This window comes from Nerophis ophidion, linkage group LG28 (assembly GCF_033978795.1).
Source record: "Nerophis ophidion isolate RoL-2023_Sa linkage group LG28, RoL_Noph_v1.0, whole genome shotgun sequence".
In the NCBI taxonomy this organism is placed as follows: domain Eukaryota; kingdom Metazoa; phylum Chordata; class Actinopteri; order Syngnathiformes; family Syngnathidae; genus Nerophis; species Nerophis ophidion.
Window position 1 is genome coordinate 9974901 of NC_084638.1, and position 22500 is coordinate 9997400.

At 43.6% G+C, this 22500-nt stretch overlaps 1 protein-coding gene across 1 annotated transcript in view; it reads right to left on the reverse strand.

Annotated features, from left to right (window-relative positions):
• carmil3 (capping protein regulator and myosin 1 linker 3) overlaps positions 1 to 22500 on the reverse strand; it is a 253752-nt gene that overhangs the window by 88113 nt on the left and 143139 nt on the right. The window contains exons 21-24 of the mRNA XM_061890406.1: positions 20771 to 20943; positions 9214 to 9282; positions 4847 to 4940; positions 3658 to 3756 (exon numbers count right to left, since the gene is read on the reverse strand). Coding sequence (XP_061746390.1) covers positions 3658 to 3756; positions 4847 to 4940; positions 9214 to 9282; positions 20771 to 20943 — 435 coding nt within the window. The remainder of the gene's footprint in view (positions 1 to 3657; positions 3757 to 4846; positions 4941 to 9213; positions 9283 to 20770; positions 20944 to 22500) is intronic.

The following is a 22500-nucleotide window of genomic DNA, read 5'->3' on the forward strand; positions in this document are numbered from 1 at the left end:
AGCAACGTTTTTACTTTTTACAATACAACTAAAACACTTCATACTGTCGGAGTGTTTTCATGCATATTTGTACGCGCTACCTCAACATAATCCAGCTAGCGTCGTTAGCATTAGCTAAGACGCTAACACGTCTACGAGTGTCTGTGTTAGTATTACTAACTCACAATGTCATCCTTTTTGTATTGTTTCAGTTTCGTAGATTCACCACTTGAGAGAATTATTGAGTCTGATAAGCTGATTGACTTCTGTTTTGCTTGATATGCCGTTTTACTGCCTTGTTAGGGACACCGTTTAGAAACAATTAAGGTGTGTAAATAAGAATTTCTGCGTAAATAAACAGATTTTACAAAGTATATACATTATATTTTGGGGCGGTAGAGTGGCCGTGCCAGCAGTTTGAGGGTTCCAGGTTCGATCCCCGCTTCCGCCATCCTAGCCACTGCCCTTGTGTCCTTGGGCAAGACACTTTACCCACCTGCTCCCGGTGCCACCCACACTGCTTTAAATATAACTTAGATATTGGGTTTCACTATGTAAAAGCGCTTTGAGTCACTAGAGAAAAGCGCTATATAAATATAATTCACTTCACTATTTCCAAAATTATTTGGCCTTCCATACAAATGATGGCAATCAGGTGTCCTAATCCTTCGGCCCGGTGTATCAAATCAAGCACTTAGGCATGGAGACAGTTTCTACAAACATTTGTGACAGAACGGGCCGCTTTCAGTGATTTCCAGCGTGGAACTGTCATAGTGAATTATATTTATATAGCGCTTTTTCGCAAGTGACTCAAAGCGCTTTACATAGTGAAACCCAATATCTAAGTTACATTTAAACCAGTGTGGGTGGCACTGGGAGCAGGTGGGTAAAGTGTCTTGCCCAAGGACACAAAACTAGGATGGCACAAGCGGGAATCGAACCTGCAACCCTCAAGTTGCTGGCACGGCCACTCTACCAGCCGAGCTATGCCACCTGTGCAAACAAATCCAGTCGTGAAATGTCCTCGCTTTTAAACATTCCAAAGTCAACTGTGGGCTTTGTTATAAGAAAAGTGAAGAGTTTTGGGAACAACAGCAACTCAGCCACCAAGTGGTAGGCCACGTAAACTGACAGAGAGGGGTCAGCGGATCACTTTCTGCACGGTCAGTTGCTACAGAGCTCCAAACTTCATGTAAACCTTCCAATTTAGCCCACGTACAGTACGCAGAGAGCTTCGTGGAATGGGTTTCCATGGCCGGGCAGCTGAGTCTAAGCCATACATCACAAAGTCCAAAGCAAAGTGTGGGATTCCGTCGGGCAATCTGAATAACAGTAAGAAAAGTGTCCAATTTCTTTGGTGTCAATAACAAAATGACCTCCACCGCAACTGGAAAATGTAATAAATACACATTTGGCTTTTCTGGGTGTTGTTGATAAATGGCTGTGGCTTCACTTTGTAGAGTTTTAACTTGCACTTACAGATGTAGCGACCGACCGTAGTTACTGACAGGGGTTTTCCGAAGTCTTCCTGAGCCCACGTGGTGATATCCATTACACACTGATGTCGCTTTTTGATGCGGTACCCCCTGAGGTATGGCATTGCCGCTTACGTGCAGTGATTTCTCCAGATTCTCTGAACCTTTTGATGATATTACGGAGCGTAGATGGTGAAATCCCTAAATTCCTCGCAATAGCTGGTTGAGAAATATTGTTCTTGGAGAATTTTCTCACGCGTTTGTTGACAAAGTGGGGACCCTCGCCCCGTTCTTGTTTGTGAACGACTCGAGCATTTCATGGAAGCTTTTTTTTTTTTTTTTTAACACCCAATCACGGCACCCACCTGTTCCCAATTAGCCCGTTCACCTGTGGGATGTTCCAAACAAGTGTTTTGACGTGCGTCCCTCAACTTTCTCAGTCTTTTTCGCCACTCGTGCCAGCTTTTTTGAAACAGGTCGCAGGCTCCCAATTCCAAATGAGCTAATATTTGCAAAAAACAACCAAATTTAGCAGTTTGAAGGTTATATATCTTGTCTTTGGAGACTATTCAATTGAATATAAGCTGGAAAGGATTTGAAAATCATTATATTTTGTTTTTATTTACCATTTACACCATTTTTGTACATAAAAAAAGCTAACTTTCTTCCTGTATGCATTCCTAATGTACATTTCGGATTGCATTGTGCCAGGTGTGAAATTTGGTGGAGGACGACTTATGGCGTGGAGTTGTTTTTCAGGATTTGGGCTTGGCACCTTAGGAACTCCAGGGTACCAAAACATTTTGGACATTTTGGACAATTCCACGCTCCCAACTTTGTGGAAACAGTTTGGAGCGGACCCCTTTCCTCTTCCAACATGACCGCACAAAGCAAGGTCCATAAAGACACGGATGACAGAGTCTGTCATGGATGAACTTGACTGGCTTGCACAGAGTCCTGACCTGAACCCAATAGAACACCTCTGAAGCAGTGGAGACGCCTTCTCCGGAGTGATGAATCACGCTTTTTCCACCCGGCAATCTGATGGACCAGTCTGGGATTCGAAGTTGCCAGGAGAACGCTACATTTCGGACCGCATTGTGCAGAGTGTAAAATTTGGTGGAGGAGGAATTATGGTGTGGGGTTGTTTTCCCAGGAGTTGGGCTTGGCCCCTTAGTTCCAGTGAAAGGAACTTTGAATGCTCTAGGATGCCACCTGTGCAACAAATCCAGTTGTGAAATTTCCTAAATATTCCCAAGTCAACAGTCGGCTTTATTAAAAGAAAACGGAAAAGTTTGGGAACAACAGCAACTCAGCCACCAAGTGGTGGGACACAAGAACTGACCCACACCGGAGGAATTATGGTGTGGGGTTGTTTTTCAGGAGTTCTTCCAGTGAAAGGAACTTTGAATGATCCAGGATACCAAAACATTTTTTGACAATTTTTGCTCCCAAACTTGTGGGAAAAATTTGGTGTGGGCCCCTTTCCTCTTCCAACATGACTGTACAAAACAAGGACCATAAATAAACGGATTACAGAGTCTGGTGTGGATGAACTTGACTGGCCTGCACAGAGTCCTGACATGAACCCGATAAAACACCTTTGGGATGAATTAGAACGGCAGACTGAGAGCCAGGCCTTCTCACTAATGCGCTTTTGGAAGAATGGTCAAACATTCCTATAAACACACTCGGCAACCTTGTGGACAGCCTTCCCAGAAGAGTTGTAATGGCTGTAAAAGGTCATATTGAACCCTATTGGTTAGGAATGGGATGGCACTTCAAGTTCATATGCGAGTCAAGGCCGGTGGCCAAATACTTTAAATCTGGAACAATAGTTCTTCCTAGAATTTAGCGGCTGCGCCTTATAGTCCGGAAAATACAGTGTTTATTTTTTGAAATGGTCTACAACGGAAAAGCCACATTTATTGATAACATCGATTAATCCCCACGCCTAAGAAGAGAAGTACAAAAACAACAATTGAATAAAATTGTGAAACTCACAGCTCGGGAATTCCTGGCTTCCTTCAGGATCTGTTTGGCGGTCTGGACTTCCTCGGCGTCCTCGGAGCCCTTCAGCACGCCGATCTGCTGCTGCACCCGCATGCACAACCGCTCCATCACCTCCACAGGCGGAAACATTTTTTTGTTACTTTTCGAGCCTCCTCTCCCGCACCTCGAGCCGGTCCACGGGAAGACGCACCTGCTCGGCGGTGCTGGTGACCAGGCCCTGGTGCAGCCGGAGAGCCTGCTTCTGGGAGAACCGCTGGGTCTGGTTGTTCCGGAGCAGGGCGCGCTGGATCTGCAACCAAATCACACGGTGGTTTGACGGAGCTCGGCGTGAACAGGAGTAAAGTGCATTGGCATGCTAATGCTAATATATAGAAGAAGGAGAAGAAGAAGACCTAAGTGCAACTACTGCTATCAAAGCCAAAGATGCAAAACAACCAAAGAAATGAAAAGTTTAGTCTGAGGGGACAAAACAAGAAAAAGGGAGGCTACCCGGATTAAGGAAAGTCAAGGATCAACATTGCTCCGGCTTTCATTCACTGGCGTGGGCTTGAAGACGAGGAATTTTTGGTTCTGTTCTTACTAAACTAGTAAGTGACTTTCGATGCTCAACTCAAAATGCTAATGCTAATAAATTAGAAGGAGAAGGAGAAGAAGAAGAAGGAGAAGAAAGAGAAGAAGGACAAGTAGAAGGCCTATGTGCAACAACTGCTATCAAGGTCGAAACTGCAAAACAACCAAAGAAACGAAAAGTTTGATCCGAGGATACTGGAAAAAAGAAAAAGGGAGGCTACCCGAATAAAAAAGACAGTCAAGGATCAACATTGGCCTGACTTTCACTCGCTGGCGTGAGCTCGAAGACGAGGAATTTTTGGCTCTCCTAAACTAGTGACTTTCAATTCTAAAATCAAAATGCTATTAAATATATATATATATATATATGTATATATATATATATAGAGAGAGAGATAAAAGAAGAAGAAGAAGAAGAAGAAAAAGGAGAAGAAGACAAAGAAGAAGGCCTACGTGCAACTACTGCTATCAAGGCCAAAGCTGCAAAACAACCAAAGAAACGAAAAGTTTAAACTAAGGCGACAAAAAAAAAAAAAAAAAAGGGAGGCTACCTGGATACATTTTGCCATTTACGGGTCTAAACTGGATGGCAAAACTGACCAACTGGTCAAGTTATATCCTTCTACCATCCAGGGGAGAGGCATGATTTATGAGTTGGAATTCACTTTCACCAGCTCCGAGGCGAGAAAGCCGCTCAGCAGCTCACGACGTCGATACGGCGGAAACAAGCTTGTTAGCGCCCTGCGTCAGCACTTATAATAACAATATCACGAACACCCGGGTAATAGTCAAGTCTTGACATGTCTCACCTTGGTCAGCGCTTGGTCCGTCCTCTCGGGGGCGCCGCGGTACGCCTGGGTGACGTCGCTGAGGGGGAGGGGCATGTACTGCAGAGTAAAGTTGCTAACGAGTAGAACAGAGCACAAGTATTTATTTTTAGCACACTTACGCGTTGTTCGTGACATGTAAAGTACAGCCATCCATCCATTTTCTACCGCTTGTCCCATCCACAAGTTTCTGGCTGAATTTCTGACCACTCCTCTTGACAAAATTGGCGCAGTTCAGCTAAAATGTGTTGGTTGTACTGACGCGGACTTGTTTCTTCAGCATTGTCCAGAGGTTTAAGTCAGGACTTTGGGACGGCCAAAAGCTTACTCCTAGCCTATTCCTTGACCACTTCGGACATGTGGTAAAGGAATGGCTAGAATGAAGGTTTTTAGAACAGTCTTCCCACAGTCCTGACTTAAACAAGTGGTTTCACCTGACCAGTTTACTCTCAGCAGCAGGTGGTGGCTTGCGTTTTCTTCCTGATTTTGGCAATGGCAAAACTATGCCATGACTGTGGACACTGACACCTGCGTTCCAGCAGCTTGTAATTGATTGCAGACCTGCTTTTAGTTGGTTCTTGAGTTGACTCTTGATCATCCTGACCAATTTTCTCTCAGCAGCAGGTGGTAGCTTGCGTTTTCTTCCTGATCGTCGCAATGGCAAAACTCTGCCATGACTGTGGACATTGACACCTTTGTTTCAGCAGCTTCTAATTCATTGCAGACCTGCTTTTAGGTGGTCCTCGGGTTGACTCTTGATCATCCTGACCAATTTTCCCTCAGCAGCAGGTGGTAGGTTGCGTTTTCTTCCTGATCTTGGCAATGACAAAACTGTGCCATGACTGTGGACATTGACACCTTCATTTCAGCAGCTTCTAATTGATTGCAGACCTGCTTTTAGGTGGTCCTCGGGTTGACTCTTGATCATCCTGACCAAATTTTTCTCAGCAGCAGGTGGTAGCTTGTGTTTTCTTCCTGATCTTGGCAATGACAAAACTGTGCTATGACTGTGGACACAGACAACTGCGTTCCAGCAGCTTCCAATTCATTGCAGACCTGCTTTTAGGTGGTTCTCGGGTTGACTCTTGATCATTCTGACCAATTTTCTCTCAGCAGCAGGTGGTAGCTTGCGTTTTCTTCCTGATCGTGGCAATGGCAAAACTGTGCCACGACTGTGGACACTGACACCTTTGTTCCAGCAGCTTCTAATTCATTGCAGACTTGCTTTTAGGTGGTTCTTGGGTTGACTCTTGATCATCCTGACCAATTTTTTGTCAGCAGCAGGTGGTAGCTTGAGTTTTCTTCCTGATCGTGGCAATGGCAAAACTGTGCCATGACTGTGGACACTGACATCTGCGTTCCAGCAGCTTCTAATTCATTGCAGACCTGTTTTTAGGTGGTCCTCGGGTTGACTCTTGATCATCCTGACCAACTTTCTCTCAGCAGCAGGTGGTAGCTTGCGTTTTCTTCCTGTTTGTGGCAATGACAAAACTGTGCCATGACTGTGGACACTGACACCTGCATTCCAGCAGCTTCTAATTCCTTGCAGACCTGCTTTTAGGTTGTTTTTGGGTTGACTCTTGATCATCCTGACCAATTTTCTCTCAGCAGCAGGTGGTAGCTTGCGTTTTCTTCCTGTTATTGGCAATGGCAAAACTGTGCCATGACTGTGGACACTGACACCTTCGTTCCAGCAGCTTCTAATTCATTGCAGACCTGCTTTTTGGTGGTTCTTGGGTTGACTCTTGATCATCCTGACCAATTTTCTCTCAGCAGCAGGCGGTAGCTTGCGTTTTCTTTCTGTTCATGGCAATGACAAAACTGTGCCATGACTGTGGACACTGACACCTGCGTTCCAGCAGCTTCCAATTCATTGCAGACCTGCTTTCAGGTGGTTTTTGGGTTTACTCTTGATCATCCTGACCAATTTTCTCTCAGCAGCAGATGGTAGCTTGCGTTTTCTTCCTGATCTTGGCAATGACATAACTGTGCTATGACTGTGGACACTGACACCTGTGTTCCAGCAGCTTCTAATTGATTGCAGACCTGCTTTTAGGTGGTTCTTGGGTTGACTCTTGATCATCCTGACCAATTTTCTCTCAGCAGCAGGCGGTAGACTGCGTTTTCTTCCTGATCGTGGCAATGGCAAAACTGTGCAATGACTGTGGACACTGACACCTGCATTCCAGTAGCTTCTAATTCATTGCAGACCTGCTTTTAGGTGGTTCTTGGGTTGACTCTTGATGATCCTGACCAATTTTCTCTCAGCAGTAGTAGGTGGTAGCTTGCGTTTTCTTCCTGATCGTGGCAATGGCAAAACTGTGCCACGACTGGGGACACTGACACCTTTGTTCCAGCAGCTTCTAATTCATTGCACATCTGCTTTTAGGTGGTTCTTGGGTTGAATCTTGATCATCCTGACCAATTTTCTCTCAGCAGCAGGTGGTAGCTCGCGATTTCTTCCTGATCTTGGCAATGACAAAACTGTGCTATAACTGTGGACACTGACACCTGCGTTCCAGCAGCTTCTAATTCATTGCAGACCTGCTTTTAGGTGGTTCTTGGGTTGACTCTTGATGATCCTGACCAATTTTCTCTCAGCAGTAGTAGGTGGTAGCTTGCGTTTTCTTCCTGATCGTGGCAATGGCAAAACTGTGCCACGACTGGGGACACTGACACCTTTGTTCCAGCAGCTTCTAATTCATTGCACATCTGCTTTTAGGTGGTTCTTGGGTTGAATCTTGATCATCCTGACCAATTTTCTCTCAGCAGCAGGTGGTAGCTCGCGATTTCTTCCTGATCTTGGCAATGACAAAACTGTGCTATAACTGTGGACACTGACACCTGCGTTCCAGCAGCTTCTAATTCATTGCAGACCTGCTTTTAGGTGGTTCTTGGGTTGACTCTTGATCATCCTGACCAATTTTCTCTCAGCAGCAGGTGGTAGCTTGCGTTTTCTTCCTGATCGTGGCAATGGCAAAACTGTGCCATGACTGTGGACACTGACACCTTCGTTCCAGCAGCTTGTAATTCATTGCAGACCTGCTTTTAGGTGGTTCTCTGGTTGACTCTTGATCATCCTGACCAATTTTCTCTCAGCAGGAGGCGGTAGCTTGTGTTTTCTTTCTGTTCGTGGCAATGACAAAACTGTGCCATGACTGTGGACACTGACACCTGCGTTCCAGCAGCTTCCAATTCATTGCAGACCTGCTTTTAGGTGGTTCTCGGGTTGACTCTTGATCATCCTGACCTATTTTCTGACACCTGCGTTCCAGCAGCTTCTAATTCATTGCAGACCTGTTTTTAGGTGGTCCTCGGTTGACTTTTGATCATCCTGATCGTGGCATTGACAAAACCGTGCCATGCACTTTATCCTTAGGAACAATTTGCCCGCACGGTTGCTCTTGGGACCTTGAGTTGCTTCGAAAAGTGACATTATGAGATGGAACTGACTCAGTTTGGACTGTAGCCCCTTTAGAGAAGACCCGATTGCCATCGGATTCAGACTCTCTCAATTAAAAAACTACTACTTGGGGTGGTCCAAGGATGCGGTAAACATTATTGACAGTACGCGGTTTGAGGTGAGCTGCCTCCAGGGACTATTCTACACTTAAATTTATCCCAAGGAACTTTTTCTACAGAGCTTCGGAGAGAAAACTTGTGTTTCAATGAGTTCCCGGCGTGCAGACTTGTAAAACCGAACTGTATAGGATGGGAAGTGACAAAAAGGCGTCGGTTTCTTTGATGTATTGATTTAGTCTTGACCTGAGATCTACAAAGCGGAGCGGAAGTATGCCCCGCCCCGCCTCCAGACCCCTTTTTCTTTAAACTGTTTTGAAACCAGAGGCGACGGCTGTTTACGACCCCCCTTCCTTTAAAAACAGCGGTTGCCATGTAATCGGGGGAAAGTCCGAATAAAAGAGGAGGCGTGCCACCTTTCGTCAGAGCGTGGTGGAAGACTGTACAAAGAGTACAGCCCAGACGTTTCTCCTCATTGAGCTAAATGGAATTCTGTCTGTTTAATTCCTTGCTTCTTGTCTTGTTTAATAGAAGTCAACAGTGTTTGAGCCTGACAATCTCGCTGTGAAAATGAACCACAAATCTAATTATCCTAAAGACTCGCTTTGATGTGGAAAAGCACTGACACACACACTCGCGCGCGCAGATATTTAACAAATCAAAATAACCGCCACCCCCGAGAGCGACAGGCGGCGGGAAAAACGGAGGGATGAAAGAGTCACATCACAGGAGTGACGCAAGCTGGTGAAAGAGTAAATATAAACACGGTGTGACTCATCCAGTCTGGATCACAAATGTGTTCGTGTGGTGCGTTTGTTTGTTTGTCTTACTGCTCCAACGCTCTCGCCACGTCCTGCAGGCCCGCCGCCGTGGTGTTGTTGCGGTCCCACGTCACGCTCCTGAGGGGGACCCGGCGGTTGGGGAAGACCGGGGGGGTGAAGGGGAAGAGAGAAGCAGAGTGTCACGGGAAAAAGTTGCGTGGTGAGTGGGCATCGCATGATTCGAGTCGATACACTAGCCTTTAAATAGACCCCCCCCCTTTTAGACCAGTTGATCTGCCGTCTCTTTTCTGCTCTGCCCCCCCTCTCCTGTATGGATAAGTTATTCGGTGACCACAGATGACCCGAAAGCTGTTCAAAGTTGGGGACGTCTCTGGGCTGCTGACTTGTCTCCGCTCGGGATGGTCCCCTGCTTACCTCACTATGGACTGGACTCTCTCACTATTATGTTAGATCCACTATGGACTGGACTCTCACACTATTATGTTAGATCCACTATGGACTGGACACTATCATGTTAGATCCACTATGGACTGGACTCTCACTATTATGTTAGATCCACTATGGACTGGACTTTCACTATTATGTTAGATCCACTATGGACTGGACTCTCACTATTATGTTAGATCCACCAGGACTGGACTTCCACCATAATGTTGGATCCACTATGGACTCCCACTATTATGTTAAATCCACTGTGGACTGGACTCTCACTATTATGTTAGATCCACTATGGACTGGACTCTCACTATTATGTTAGATCCACTATGGACTGGACTCTCACACTATTATGTTAGATCCACTATGGACTGGACTCCCACACTATTATGTTAGATCCACTATGGACTGGACTCTCACTATTATATTAGATCCACTATGGACTGGACTCTCACACTATTAGGTTAGATCCACTATGGACTGGACTCTCACTATTATGTTAGATCCACTATGGACTGGACTTTCACTATTATGTTAGATCCACTATGGACTGGACTCTCACTATTATGTTAGATCCACCAGGACTGGACTTCCACCATAATGTTGGATCCACTATGGACTCTCACTATTATGTTAAATCCACTGTGGACTGGACTCTCACTATTATGTTAGATCCACTATGGACTGGACTCTCACTATTATGTTAGATCCACTATGGACTGGACTCTCACACTATTATGTTAGATCCACTATGGACTGGACTCCCACACTATTATGTTAGATCCACTATGGACTGGACTCTCACTATTATATTAGATCCACTATGGACTGGACTCTCACACTATTAGGTTAGATCAACTATGGACTGGACTTTCACTATTATGTTAGATCCACTATGGACTGGACTCTCACTATTATGTTAGATCCACTATGGACTGGACTCTCACTATTATGTTAGATCCACTATGGACTGGACTTTCACTATTATGTTAGATCCACTATGGACTGGACTCTCACTATTATGTTAGATCCACCAGGACTGGACTTCCACCATAATGTTGGATCCACTATGGACTCCCACTATTATGTTAAATCCACTGTGGACTGGACTCTCACTATTATGTTAGATCCACTATGGACTGGACTCTCACTATTATGTTAGATCCACTTTGGACTGGACTCTCACTATTATGTTAGATCCACTATGGACTGGACTCTCACACTATTATGTTAGATCCACTATGGGCTGGACTCCCACACTATTATGTTAGATCCACTATGGACTGGACTCTCACTATTATATTAGATCCACTATGGACTGGACTCTCACACTATTAGGTTAGATCAACTATGGACTGGACTTTCACTATTATGTTAGATCCACTATGGACTGGACTCTCACTATTATGTTAGATCCACCAGGACTGGACTTCCACCATAATGTTAGATCCACTATGGACTCCCACTATTATGTTAGATCCACTATGGACTGGACTCTCACTATTATGTTAGATCCACTATGGACTGGACTCTTACACTATTATGTTAGATCCACTATGGACTGGACTCTCACACTATTATGTTAGATCCACTATGGACTGGACTCTCACACTATTATGTTAGATCCACTACGGACTGGACTCTCACTATTATATTAGATCCACTAAGGACTGGACTCTCACACTATTAGGTTAGATCCACTATGGACTGGACTCTCACTATTATGTTAGATCCACCATGGACTGGACTATCATTATTATGTTAGATCTACTATGGACTGGACTCTCACTATTATGTTAGATCCACCAGGACTGGACTTCCACCATAATGTTAGATCCACTATGGACTCCCACTATTATGTTAGATCCACTGTGGACTGGACTCTCACTATTATGTTAGATCCACTATGGACTGGACTCTCACTATTATGTTAGATCCACTATGGACTGGACTCTCACACTATTATGTTAGATCCACTATGGACTGGACTCTCACACTATTATGTTAGATCCACTGTGGACTGGACTCTCACTATTATATTAGATCCACTATGGACTGGACTCTCACACTATTATGTTACATCCACTATGGACTGGACTCTCTCACTATTATGTTAGATCCACTATGGACTGGACTCTCACTATTATGTTAGATCCACTATAGACTGGACTCTCTCACTATTATGTTAGATCCACTATGGACTGGACTCTCTCACTATTATGTTAGATCCACTATGGACTGGACTCTCACACTATTATGTTAGATTCACTTTGGACTGGACTGTCACTATTATGTTAGATCCACCAGGGACTGGACTCTCACTATTATGTTAGATCCACTACGGACTGGACTCTTACTATTATGTTAGATCCACTATGGACTGGACTCTCTCACTATTATGTTAGATCCACTATGGACTGGACTCCCACTATTATGTTAGATCCACAATGGACTGGAATCTCACTACTATATTAGATCCACTATGGACTGGACTCTCACACTATTATGTTAGATCTACTATGGACTGGACTCCCACTATTATGTTAGATCCACTATGGACTGGACTCTCTCAATATTATGTTAGATCCACTATGGACTGGACTCTCACTATTATGTTAGATCCACTATGGACTGGACTCTCTCAATATTATGTTAGATCTACTATGGACTGGACTCTCACTATTATGTTAGATCCACTATGGACTGGACTCCCTCACTATTATGTTAGATCCACTATGGATTGGACTCTCACTATCATGTTAGATCCACTATGGACTGGACTCTCACTATTATGTTAGATCCACTATGGACTGGACTCTCTCAATTTGATGTTAGATCTACTATGGACTGGACTCTCACTATTATGTTAGATCCACTATGGACTGGACTCCCTCACTATTATGTTAGATCCACTATGGACTGGACTCTCACACTATGTTAGATCTACTATGGACTGGACTCTCACACTATTATGTTAGATCCACTATGGACTGGACACTCACTATTATGTTAGATTCACTATGGACTGGACTCTCTCACTATTATGTTAGATCCACTATGGACTGGACTCTCACTATTATGTTAGATCCACCATGAACTGGACTCTCACTATTATGTTAGATCCACTATGGACTGGACTCTCACACTATTATGTTAGATCCACTACTGACTGGACTCTCACTATTATGTTAGATCCACTATGGACTGGACTCTCACTATTATGTTAGATCCACCAGGACTGGACTTCCACCATAATGTTGGATCCAGTATGGACTCCCACTATTATGTTAGATCCACTGTGGACTGGACTCTCACTATTATGTTAGATCCACTATGGACTGGACTCTCACTATTATGTTAGATCCACTTTGGACTGGACTCTCACTATTATGTTAGATCCACTATGGACTGGACTCTCACACTATTATGTTAGATCCACTATGGACTGGACTCCCACACTATTATGTTAGATCCACTATGGACTGGACTCTCACTATTATATTAGATCCACTATGGACTGGACTCCCACACTATTATGTTAGATCCACTATGGACTGGACTCTCACTATTATATTAGATCCACTATGGACTGGACTCTCACACTATTAGGTTAGATCAACTATGGACTGGACTTTCACTATTATGTTAGATCCACTATGGACTGGACTCTCACTATTATGTTAGATCCACTATGGACTGGACTCTCACTATTATGTTAGATCCACTATGGACTGGACTTTCACTATTATGTTAGATCCACTATGGACTGGACTCTCACTATTATGTTAGATCCACCAGGACTGGACTTCCACCATAATGTTGGATCCACTATGGACTCTCACTATTATGTTAAATCCACTGTGGACTGGACTCTCACTATTATGTTAGATCCACTATGGACTGGACTCTCACTATTATGTTAGATCCACTTTGGACTGGACTCTCACTATTATGTTAGATCCACTATGGACTGGACTCCCACACAATTATGTTAGATCCACTATGGACTGGACTCTCACTATTATATTAGATCCACTATGGACTGGACTCTCACACTATTAGGTTAGATCAACTATGGACTGGACTTTCACTATTATGTTAGATCCACTATGGACTGGACTCTCACCATAATGTTAGATCCACTATGGACTGGACTCTCACACTATTATGTTAGATCCACTATGGACTGGACTCTCACACTATTATGTTAGATCCACTATGGACTGGACTCTCACACTATTATGTTAGATCCACTACGGACTGGACTCTCACTATTATGTTAGATCCACTTTGGACTGGACTCTCACTATTATGTTAGATCCACTATGGACTGGACTCTCACACTATTATGTTAGATCCACTATGGACTGGACTCTCACACTATTATGTTAGATCCACTATGGACTGGACTCTCACACTATTATGTTAGATCCACTTTGGACTGGACTCTCACTATTATGTTAGATCCACTATGGACTGGACTCCCACACTATTATGTTAGATCCACTATGGACTGGACTCTCACTATTATATTAGATCCACTATGGACTGGACTCTCACACTATTAGGTTAGATCAACTATGGACTGGACTTTCACTATTATGTTAGATCCACTATGGACTGGACTCTCACCATAATGTTAGATCCACTATGGACTGGACTCTCACACTATTATGTTAGATCCACTATGGACTGGACTCTCACACTATTATGTTAGATCCACTATGGACTGGACTCTCACACTATTATGTTAGATCCACTACGGACTGGACTCTCACTATTATATTAGATCCACTATGGACTGGACTCTCACACTATTAGGTTAGATCCACTATGGACTGGACTCTCACTATTATGTTAGATCCACCATGGACTGGACTCTCACTATTATGTTAGATCTACTATGGACTGGACTCTCTCACTATTATGTTAGATCCACCATGAACTGGACTCTCACTATTATGTTAGATCCACCAGGACTGGACTTCCACCATAATGTTAGATCCACTATGGACTCCCACTATTATGTTAGATCCACTGTGGACTGGACTCTCACTATTATGTTAGATCCACTATGGACTGGACTCTCACTATTATGTTAGATCCACTATGGACTGGACTCTTACACTATTATGTTAGATCCACTATGGACTGGACTCTCACTATTATATTAGATCCACTATGGATTGACTCTCACTATTATATTAGACCCACTATGGACTGGACTCTCACACTATTATGTTACATCCACTATGGACTGGACTCTCTCACTATTATGTTAGATCCACTATGGACTGGACTCTCACTATTATGTTAGATCCACTATGGACTGGACTCTCACTATTATGTTAGATCCACTATGGACTGGACTCTTACACTATTATGTTAGATCCACTGTGGACTGGACTCTCACACTATTATGTTAGATCCACTGTGGACTGGACTCTCACTATTATATTAGATCCACTATGGACTGGACTCTCACACTATTATGTTACATCCACTATGGACTGGACTCTCTCACTATTATGTTAGATCCACTATGGACTGGACTCTCACTATTATGTTAGATCCACTATGGACTGGACTCTCTCACTATTATGTTAGATCCACTATGGACTGGACTCTCTCACTATTATGTTAGATCCACTATGGACTGGACTCTCTCACTATTATGTTAGAGCCACTATGGACTGGACTCTCATACTATCATGTTAGATCCACTATGGACTGGACTCTCACACTATTATGTTAGATTCACTATGGACTGGACTGTCACTATTATGTTAGATCCACTATGGACTGGACTCTCACTATTATGTTAGATCCACTATGGACTGGACTCTCACACTATTATGTTAGATTCACTATGGACTGGACTCTCACTATTATGTTAGATCCACTACGGACTGGACTCTCACTATTATGTTAGATCCACTATGGACTGGACTCTCTCACTATTATGTTAGATCCACTATGGACTGGACTCCCACTATTATGTTAGATCCACAATGGACTGGAATCTCACTACTATATTAGATCCACTATGGACTGGACTCTCACACTATTATGTTAGATCTACTATGGACTGGACTCCCACTATTATGTTAGATCCACTATGGACTGGACTCTCTCAATATTATGTTAGATCCACTATGGACTGGACTCTCACTATTATGTTAGATCCACTATGGACTGGACTCTCTCAATATTATGTTAGATCTACTATGGACTGGACTCTCACTATTATGTTAGATCCACTATGGACTGGACTCCCTCACTATTATGTTAGATCCACTATGGACTGGACTCTCTCAATATTATGTTAGATCTACTATGGACTGGACTCTCACTATTATGTTAGATCCACTATGGACTGGACTCCCTCACTATTATGTTAGATCCACTATGGACTGGACTCTCACACTATGTTAGATCCACTATGGACTGGACTCTCTCACTATTATGTTAGATCCACTATGGACTGGACTCTCACTATTATGTTAGATCCACCATGAACTGGACTCTCACTATTATGTTAGATCCACTATGGACTGGACTCTCACACTATTATGTTAGATCCACTACTGACTGGACTCTCACTATTATGTTAGATCCACTATGGACTGGACTCTCACACTATTATGTTAGATCCACCATGGACTGGACTCTCACACAATTATGTTAGATCCACTATGGACTGGACTCTCACTATTATGTTAGATCCACTATGGACTGGACTCTCACTATTATGTTAGATCCACTATGGACTGGACTCTCACTATTATGTAAGATCCACTATGGACTGGACTCTCACTATTATGTTAGATCCACTATGGACTGGACTCTCACTATTATGTTAGATCCACTATGGACTGGACTCTCACTATTATGTTAGATCCACTATGGACTGGACTCTCACACTATTATGTTAGATCCACTATGGACTGGACTCTCACACTATTATGTTAGATCCACTATGGACTGGACTCTCACACTATTATGTTAGATCCACTACGGACTGGACTCTCACTATTATATTAGATCCACTATGGACTGGACTCTCACACTATTAGGTTAGATCCACTATGGACTGGACTCTCACTATTATGTTAGATCCACCATGGACTGGACTCTCACTATTATGTTAGATCTACTATGGACTGGACTCTCTCACTATTATGTTAGATCCACCATGAACTGGACTCTCACTATTATGTTAGATCCACCAGGACTGGACTTCCACCATAATGTTAGATCCACTATGGACTCCCACTATTATGTTAGATCCACTGTGGACTGGACTCTCACTATTATGTTAGATCCACTATGGACTGGACTCTCACTATTATGTTAGATCCACTATGGACTTGACTCTTACACTATTATGTTAGATCCACTATGGACTGGACTCTCACTATTATATTAGATCCACTATGGATTGACTCTCACTATTATATTAGACCCACTATGGACTGGACTCTCACACTATTATGTTACATCCACTATGGACTGGACTCTCTCACTATTATGTTAGATCCACTATGGACTGGACTCTCACTATTATGTTAGATCCACTATGGACTGGACTCTCACTATTATGTTAGATCCACTATGGACTGGACTCTTACACTATTATGTTAGATCCACTGTGGACTGGACTCTCACACTATTATGTTAGATCCACTGTGGACTGGACTCTCACTATTATATTAGATCCACTATGGACTGGACTCTCACACTATTATGTTACATCCACTATGGACTGGACTCTCTCACTATTATGTTAGATCCACTATGGACTGGACTCTCACTATTATGTTAGATCCACTATGGACTGGACTCTCTCACTATTATGTTAGATCCACTATGGACTGGACTCTCTCACTATTATGTTAGATCCACTATGGACTGGACTCTCTCACTATTATGTTAGAGCCACTATGGACTGGACTCTCATACTATCATGTTAGTTCCACTATGGACTGGACTCTCACACTATTATGTTAGATTCACTATGGACTGGACTGTCACTATTATGTTAGATCCACTATGGACTGGACTCTCACTATTATGTTAGATCCACTATGGACTGGACTCTCACACTATTATGTTAGATTCACTATGGACTGGACTCTCACTATTATGTTAGATCCACTACGGACTGGACTCTCACTATTATGTTAGATCCACTATGGACTGGACTCTCTCACTATTATGTTAGATCCACTATGGACTGGACTCCCACTATTATGTTAGATCCACAATGGACTGGAATCTCACTACTATATTAGATCCACTATGGACTGGACTCTCACACTATTATGTTAGATCTACTATGGACTGGACTCCCACTATTATGTTAGATCCACTATGGACTGGACTCTCTCAATATTATGTTAGATCCACTATGGACTGGACTCTCACTATTATGTTAGATCCACTATGGACTGGACTCTCTCAATATTATGTTAGATCTACTATGGACTGGACTCTCACTATTATGTTAGATCCACTATGGACTGGACTCTCTCAATATTATGTTAGATCTACTATGGACTGGACTCTCACTATTATGTTAGATCCACTATGGACTGGACTCCCTCACTATTATGTTAGATCCACTATGGACTGGACTCTCACACTATGTTAGATCTACTATGGACTGGACTCTCACACTATTATGTTAGATCCACTATGGACTGGACTCTCACTATTATGTTAGATCCACTATGGACTGGACTCTCTCACTATTATGTTAGATCCACTATGGACTGGACTCTCACTATTATGTTAGATCCACCATGAACTGGACTCTCACTATTATGTTAGATCCACTATGGACTGGACTCTCACACTATTATGTTAGATCCACTACTGACTGGACTCTCACTATTATGTTAGATCCACTATGGACTGGACTCTCACACTATTATGTTAGATCCACCATGGACTGGACTCTCACACAATTATGTTAGATCCACTATGGACTGGACTCTCACTATTATGTTAGATCCACTATGGACTGGACTCTCACTATTATGTTAGATCCACTATGGACTGGACTCTCACTATTATGTAAGATCCACTATGGACTGGACTCTCACTATTATGTTAGATCCACTATGGACTGGACTCTCACTATTATGTTAGATCCACTATGGACTGGACTCTCACTATTATGTTAGATCCACTATGGACTGGACTCTCACACTATTATGTTAGATCCACTATGGACTGGACTCTCACACTATTATGTTAGATCCACTATGGGCTGGACTCTCTCACTATTATGTTAGATCCACCATGAACTGGACTCTCACTATTATGTTAGATCCACTATGGACTGGACTCTCACTATTATGTTAGATCTACTATGGACTGGACTCTCACACTATTATGTTAGATCCACTATGGACTGGACTCTCTCACTATTATGTTAGATCCACTATGGACTGGACTCTTACTATAGATCCACTATGGACTGGACTCTCACTATAGATCCACTATGGACTGGATTCTCACACTATTATGTTAGATCCACTATGGACTGGACTCTCACTATTATGTTAGATCCACTATGGACTGGACTCTCACAATATTATGTTAGACCCACTCGACGTCCATTGTATCCGGTCTCCCCTAGAGGGGGTTGGGGGGTCATCCACATCTGCGGTCCTCTCCAAGGTTTCTCAGTCATTCCAATTGACATCCCACTGGGTTGTGAGTTTTTCCTTGCCCTTATGTGGCCTCTGAACCGAGGATGTCGTTGTGGCTTGTGCAGCCCTTTGAGACACTTGCGATTTAGGGCTATGTAAATAAACATTGATCGATTGATATATTGTGATTTGGAAAAAGATTGTCATAAACGTTAATATATATATTTTTTAAATAATACAAAAGAAAGTACATTTTTATGTAAATTTAGTATTTAAGTTGCGGAGGGGGCGTGGCCTGCTGGCCTGCCGCGGAACGGGGGTGTGCCAAGACCGGCCTCGAAGACAGCGACAGGTGAGTAGATGGCCCAGGTGGGCCCTGTTATGTAATCACCTGTTGCCTTTATTAGCAGCAGCCGAGAGGAGACACATGGTTGGAGTTGGCGTGGGAGCCAGAGAAAGACATTTTGATGGAAAGCAAAAGCCTCTCCACATTTAAGAATCCGGGCTCTTGTGGCAGTGTGTGGTGGTCCGAAGAACCCACTAGAGTTTTAATATATATTTTATTGCAATATTTTCAGAGTGTGTTTGTTCTATTTCCACACCCTGAGCCGTCCTGTTGGAACACCCAACCGCGCCCAAGACCCAACCTTTTGGGCTTTTTGACTGTCCCATTTACTCTCTGTAAAGCACCAGTTCCATTGGCAGGAAAACAGGCTCGGAGCATAATTCAACCACCACCATGCTTGGTGTTCCTGGGATTAAAAGCCTCACCTTTTCTCCTCCAAACGCATTTCTGGGTATTGCGGCCAAACGGCTCCATTTTTTTGTTTCATCTGACCACAGAACTTTACTCCAGAAGGTCTTATTTTTGTCCATGTGATGTCAGATGAAACAAAAATTAATCCCAGGAACACCATTCCTACCGTCGAGTATGGTAATGGTGGTAGTATTCAGCTCTGGGCCTGTTTAGGAACTGGTGCTTTACAGAGAGTAAATGGGACAATGATAAAAGGAGGATTACCTCCGAATTCTTCAGGACAAGCTAAAATCATCAGCTCGGAGGTTGGGTCTTGGGCAGCAGTTGGGTGTTCCAACAGGACAATGACCCCCAAAGTGGTAAAGGAATGGATAAATCAGGCTAGAATGAAGGTTTTTACAATGGCCTTCCCAAAGTCCTGATGTTCTTTACAAGGGTATGTACACTTTTGAGCAGGACTGTGTCTCATAGTCCGTGTGGTCGCACCCACAATAATCACGGTTATTGCACTTTATTTTGGAAGGCTACATCCAGAGATTTGCGTCGGAATCCCTGCTCTGCTTCCGTCTCCCTGCTCAGCCACTTAGCGCCTTCAGAATATCCTCTTCCCAAACCTTCCTCAACATGTTAATGTTCTCCCTGACCCTATTTCTTCATCTGCCCTCAAAAACCTCCCTGCCTGACTTCATCCCCCCCCCTCTGTACGCTCGAGTCCGCAAGGAAATCCCTCCATCGTCCTGACCGGGGCCCTCACCTGAGCGTCGTGTTAATTTGCAGAGCTTTGCTGAGCATCTTGGCTCCGGAATCTTCCAGGCCGTTGCCGCTCAAGTCCACCTTCCGCAGGCATGTGTTGGAGCCCAGGGCGTTGACCAGCACAGTACCCCTCTGGCGCAGCCTGGAGTCAGCCAAGGACAGAGACTGCAAAACCTGGAGGGCCAAGTGTGAAAGGAGGGTGGGACGGATCAGACAATTGCTTTATTCTGATTTTCCTCGTTTCTGACCAATATCGTATTGTCCGGACTACATACTGGTACTTTTTTCCCAAGCTCTGGACCCTGCGGCTTATACAGAGGTGCGACTAATCGATTCTGACCTGAATCGTATTTTCCGGACTATTAACCGCTACTTTTTTCCCAAACTCAGGACCGTACGGCTTATACAGAGGTGCGACTAATCGATTCTGACCTGAATCGTATTGTCCGGACTACCAACTGCTACTTTTCTTCCCAAGCTCTGAACCCTGCGGCTTATACAGAGATGCGATTGATCTATTCTGACCTACATAGTATTTTCCGTACTAAGAACCGCTACTTTTTTCCCAACCTCAGGACCCTGCGGCTTATACAGAGGTGCGACTAATCTATTCTGACCTGAATCGTATTGTCCGGACTACAAACTGGTACTTTTTTCCCAAGCTCTGGACCCTGTGGCTTATACAGAGGTGCGACTAATCTATTCTGACCCGTATCATATTTTCCGTACAATAAACCGCTACTTTTTTCCCCCCAAAGTCTGGACCATGCGGCTTATAGAGAGGTGCAACTAATCTATTCTCACCTGTATCTTATTATCTGTTCCAAGAACCGCTACTTTTTTCCCAAGCTCTGGACCCTGCGGCTTATACAGAGGTACAGCTAATCTATTCTGACCCGTATCATATTTTCCGGGCTATAAACCACTACTTTTTTCGTAGCTCTGGACCGTGCGGCTTATACAGAGGTGTGACTAATTTATTCTGACCCGTATCGTATTGTCCGGACTACAAACTGGTACTTTTTTCCCAAGCTCTTGACCCTGCGGCTTATACAGAGGTGCGACTAATCTATTCTCACTTGTGTCGTATTTTCCGGACTATACACCGCTACTTTTTCCAAAGCCCTGGACCCTGCGGCTTGTACAGAGATGCGACTTATCTATTCTGACCTGCGTCATGTTTTCCGGACTAAGAACCGCTACTTTTTTTCCAAGCTCAGGACCCTGCGGCTTATACAGAGGTGCAACTAATCGATTCTGACCTGTATCGTATTGTCCGGACTATAAACTGCTACTTTTGTTTCCCCAAGCTCTGGACCCTGCGGTTTATACAGAGGTGCGACTAATCTATTCTGACCTGCGTCGTATTATCCGTACTAAGAACCGCTACTTTTTTTCCAAGCTCTGGACCATGCGGCTTATACAGAGGTGTGACTAATCTATTCTGACCCGTATCATATTTTCCGTACTATAAACTGCTACTTTTTTTCCCCAAAGTCTGGACCATGCGGCTTATACAGAGGTGCGACTAATTTATTCTGACTTGTATCGTATTGTCCGGACTACAAACTGGTACTTTTTTCCCAAGCTCTGGACCCTGCGGTTTATACAGAGGTGCGACTAATCTATTCTGACCCGTATCATATTTTCCATACTATAAACCGCTCCTTTTTTTCCCCAAAGTCTGGACCATGCGGCTTATACAGAGGTGCGAATAATCGATTCTGACCT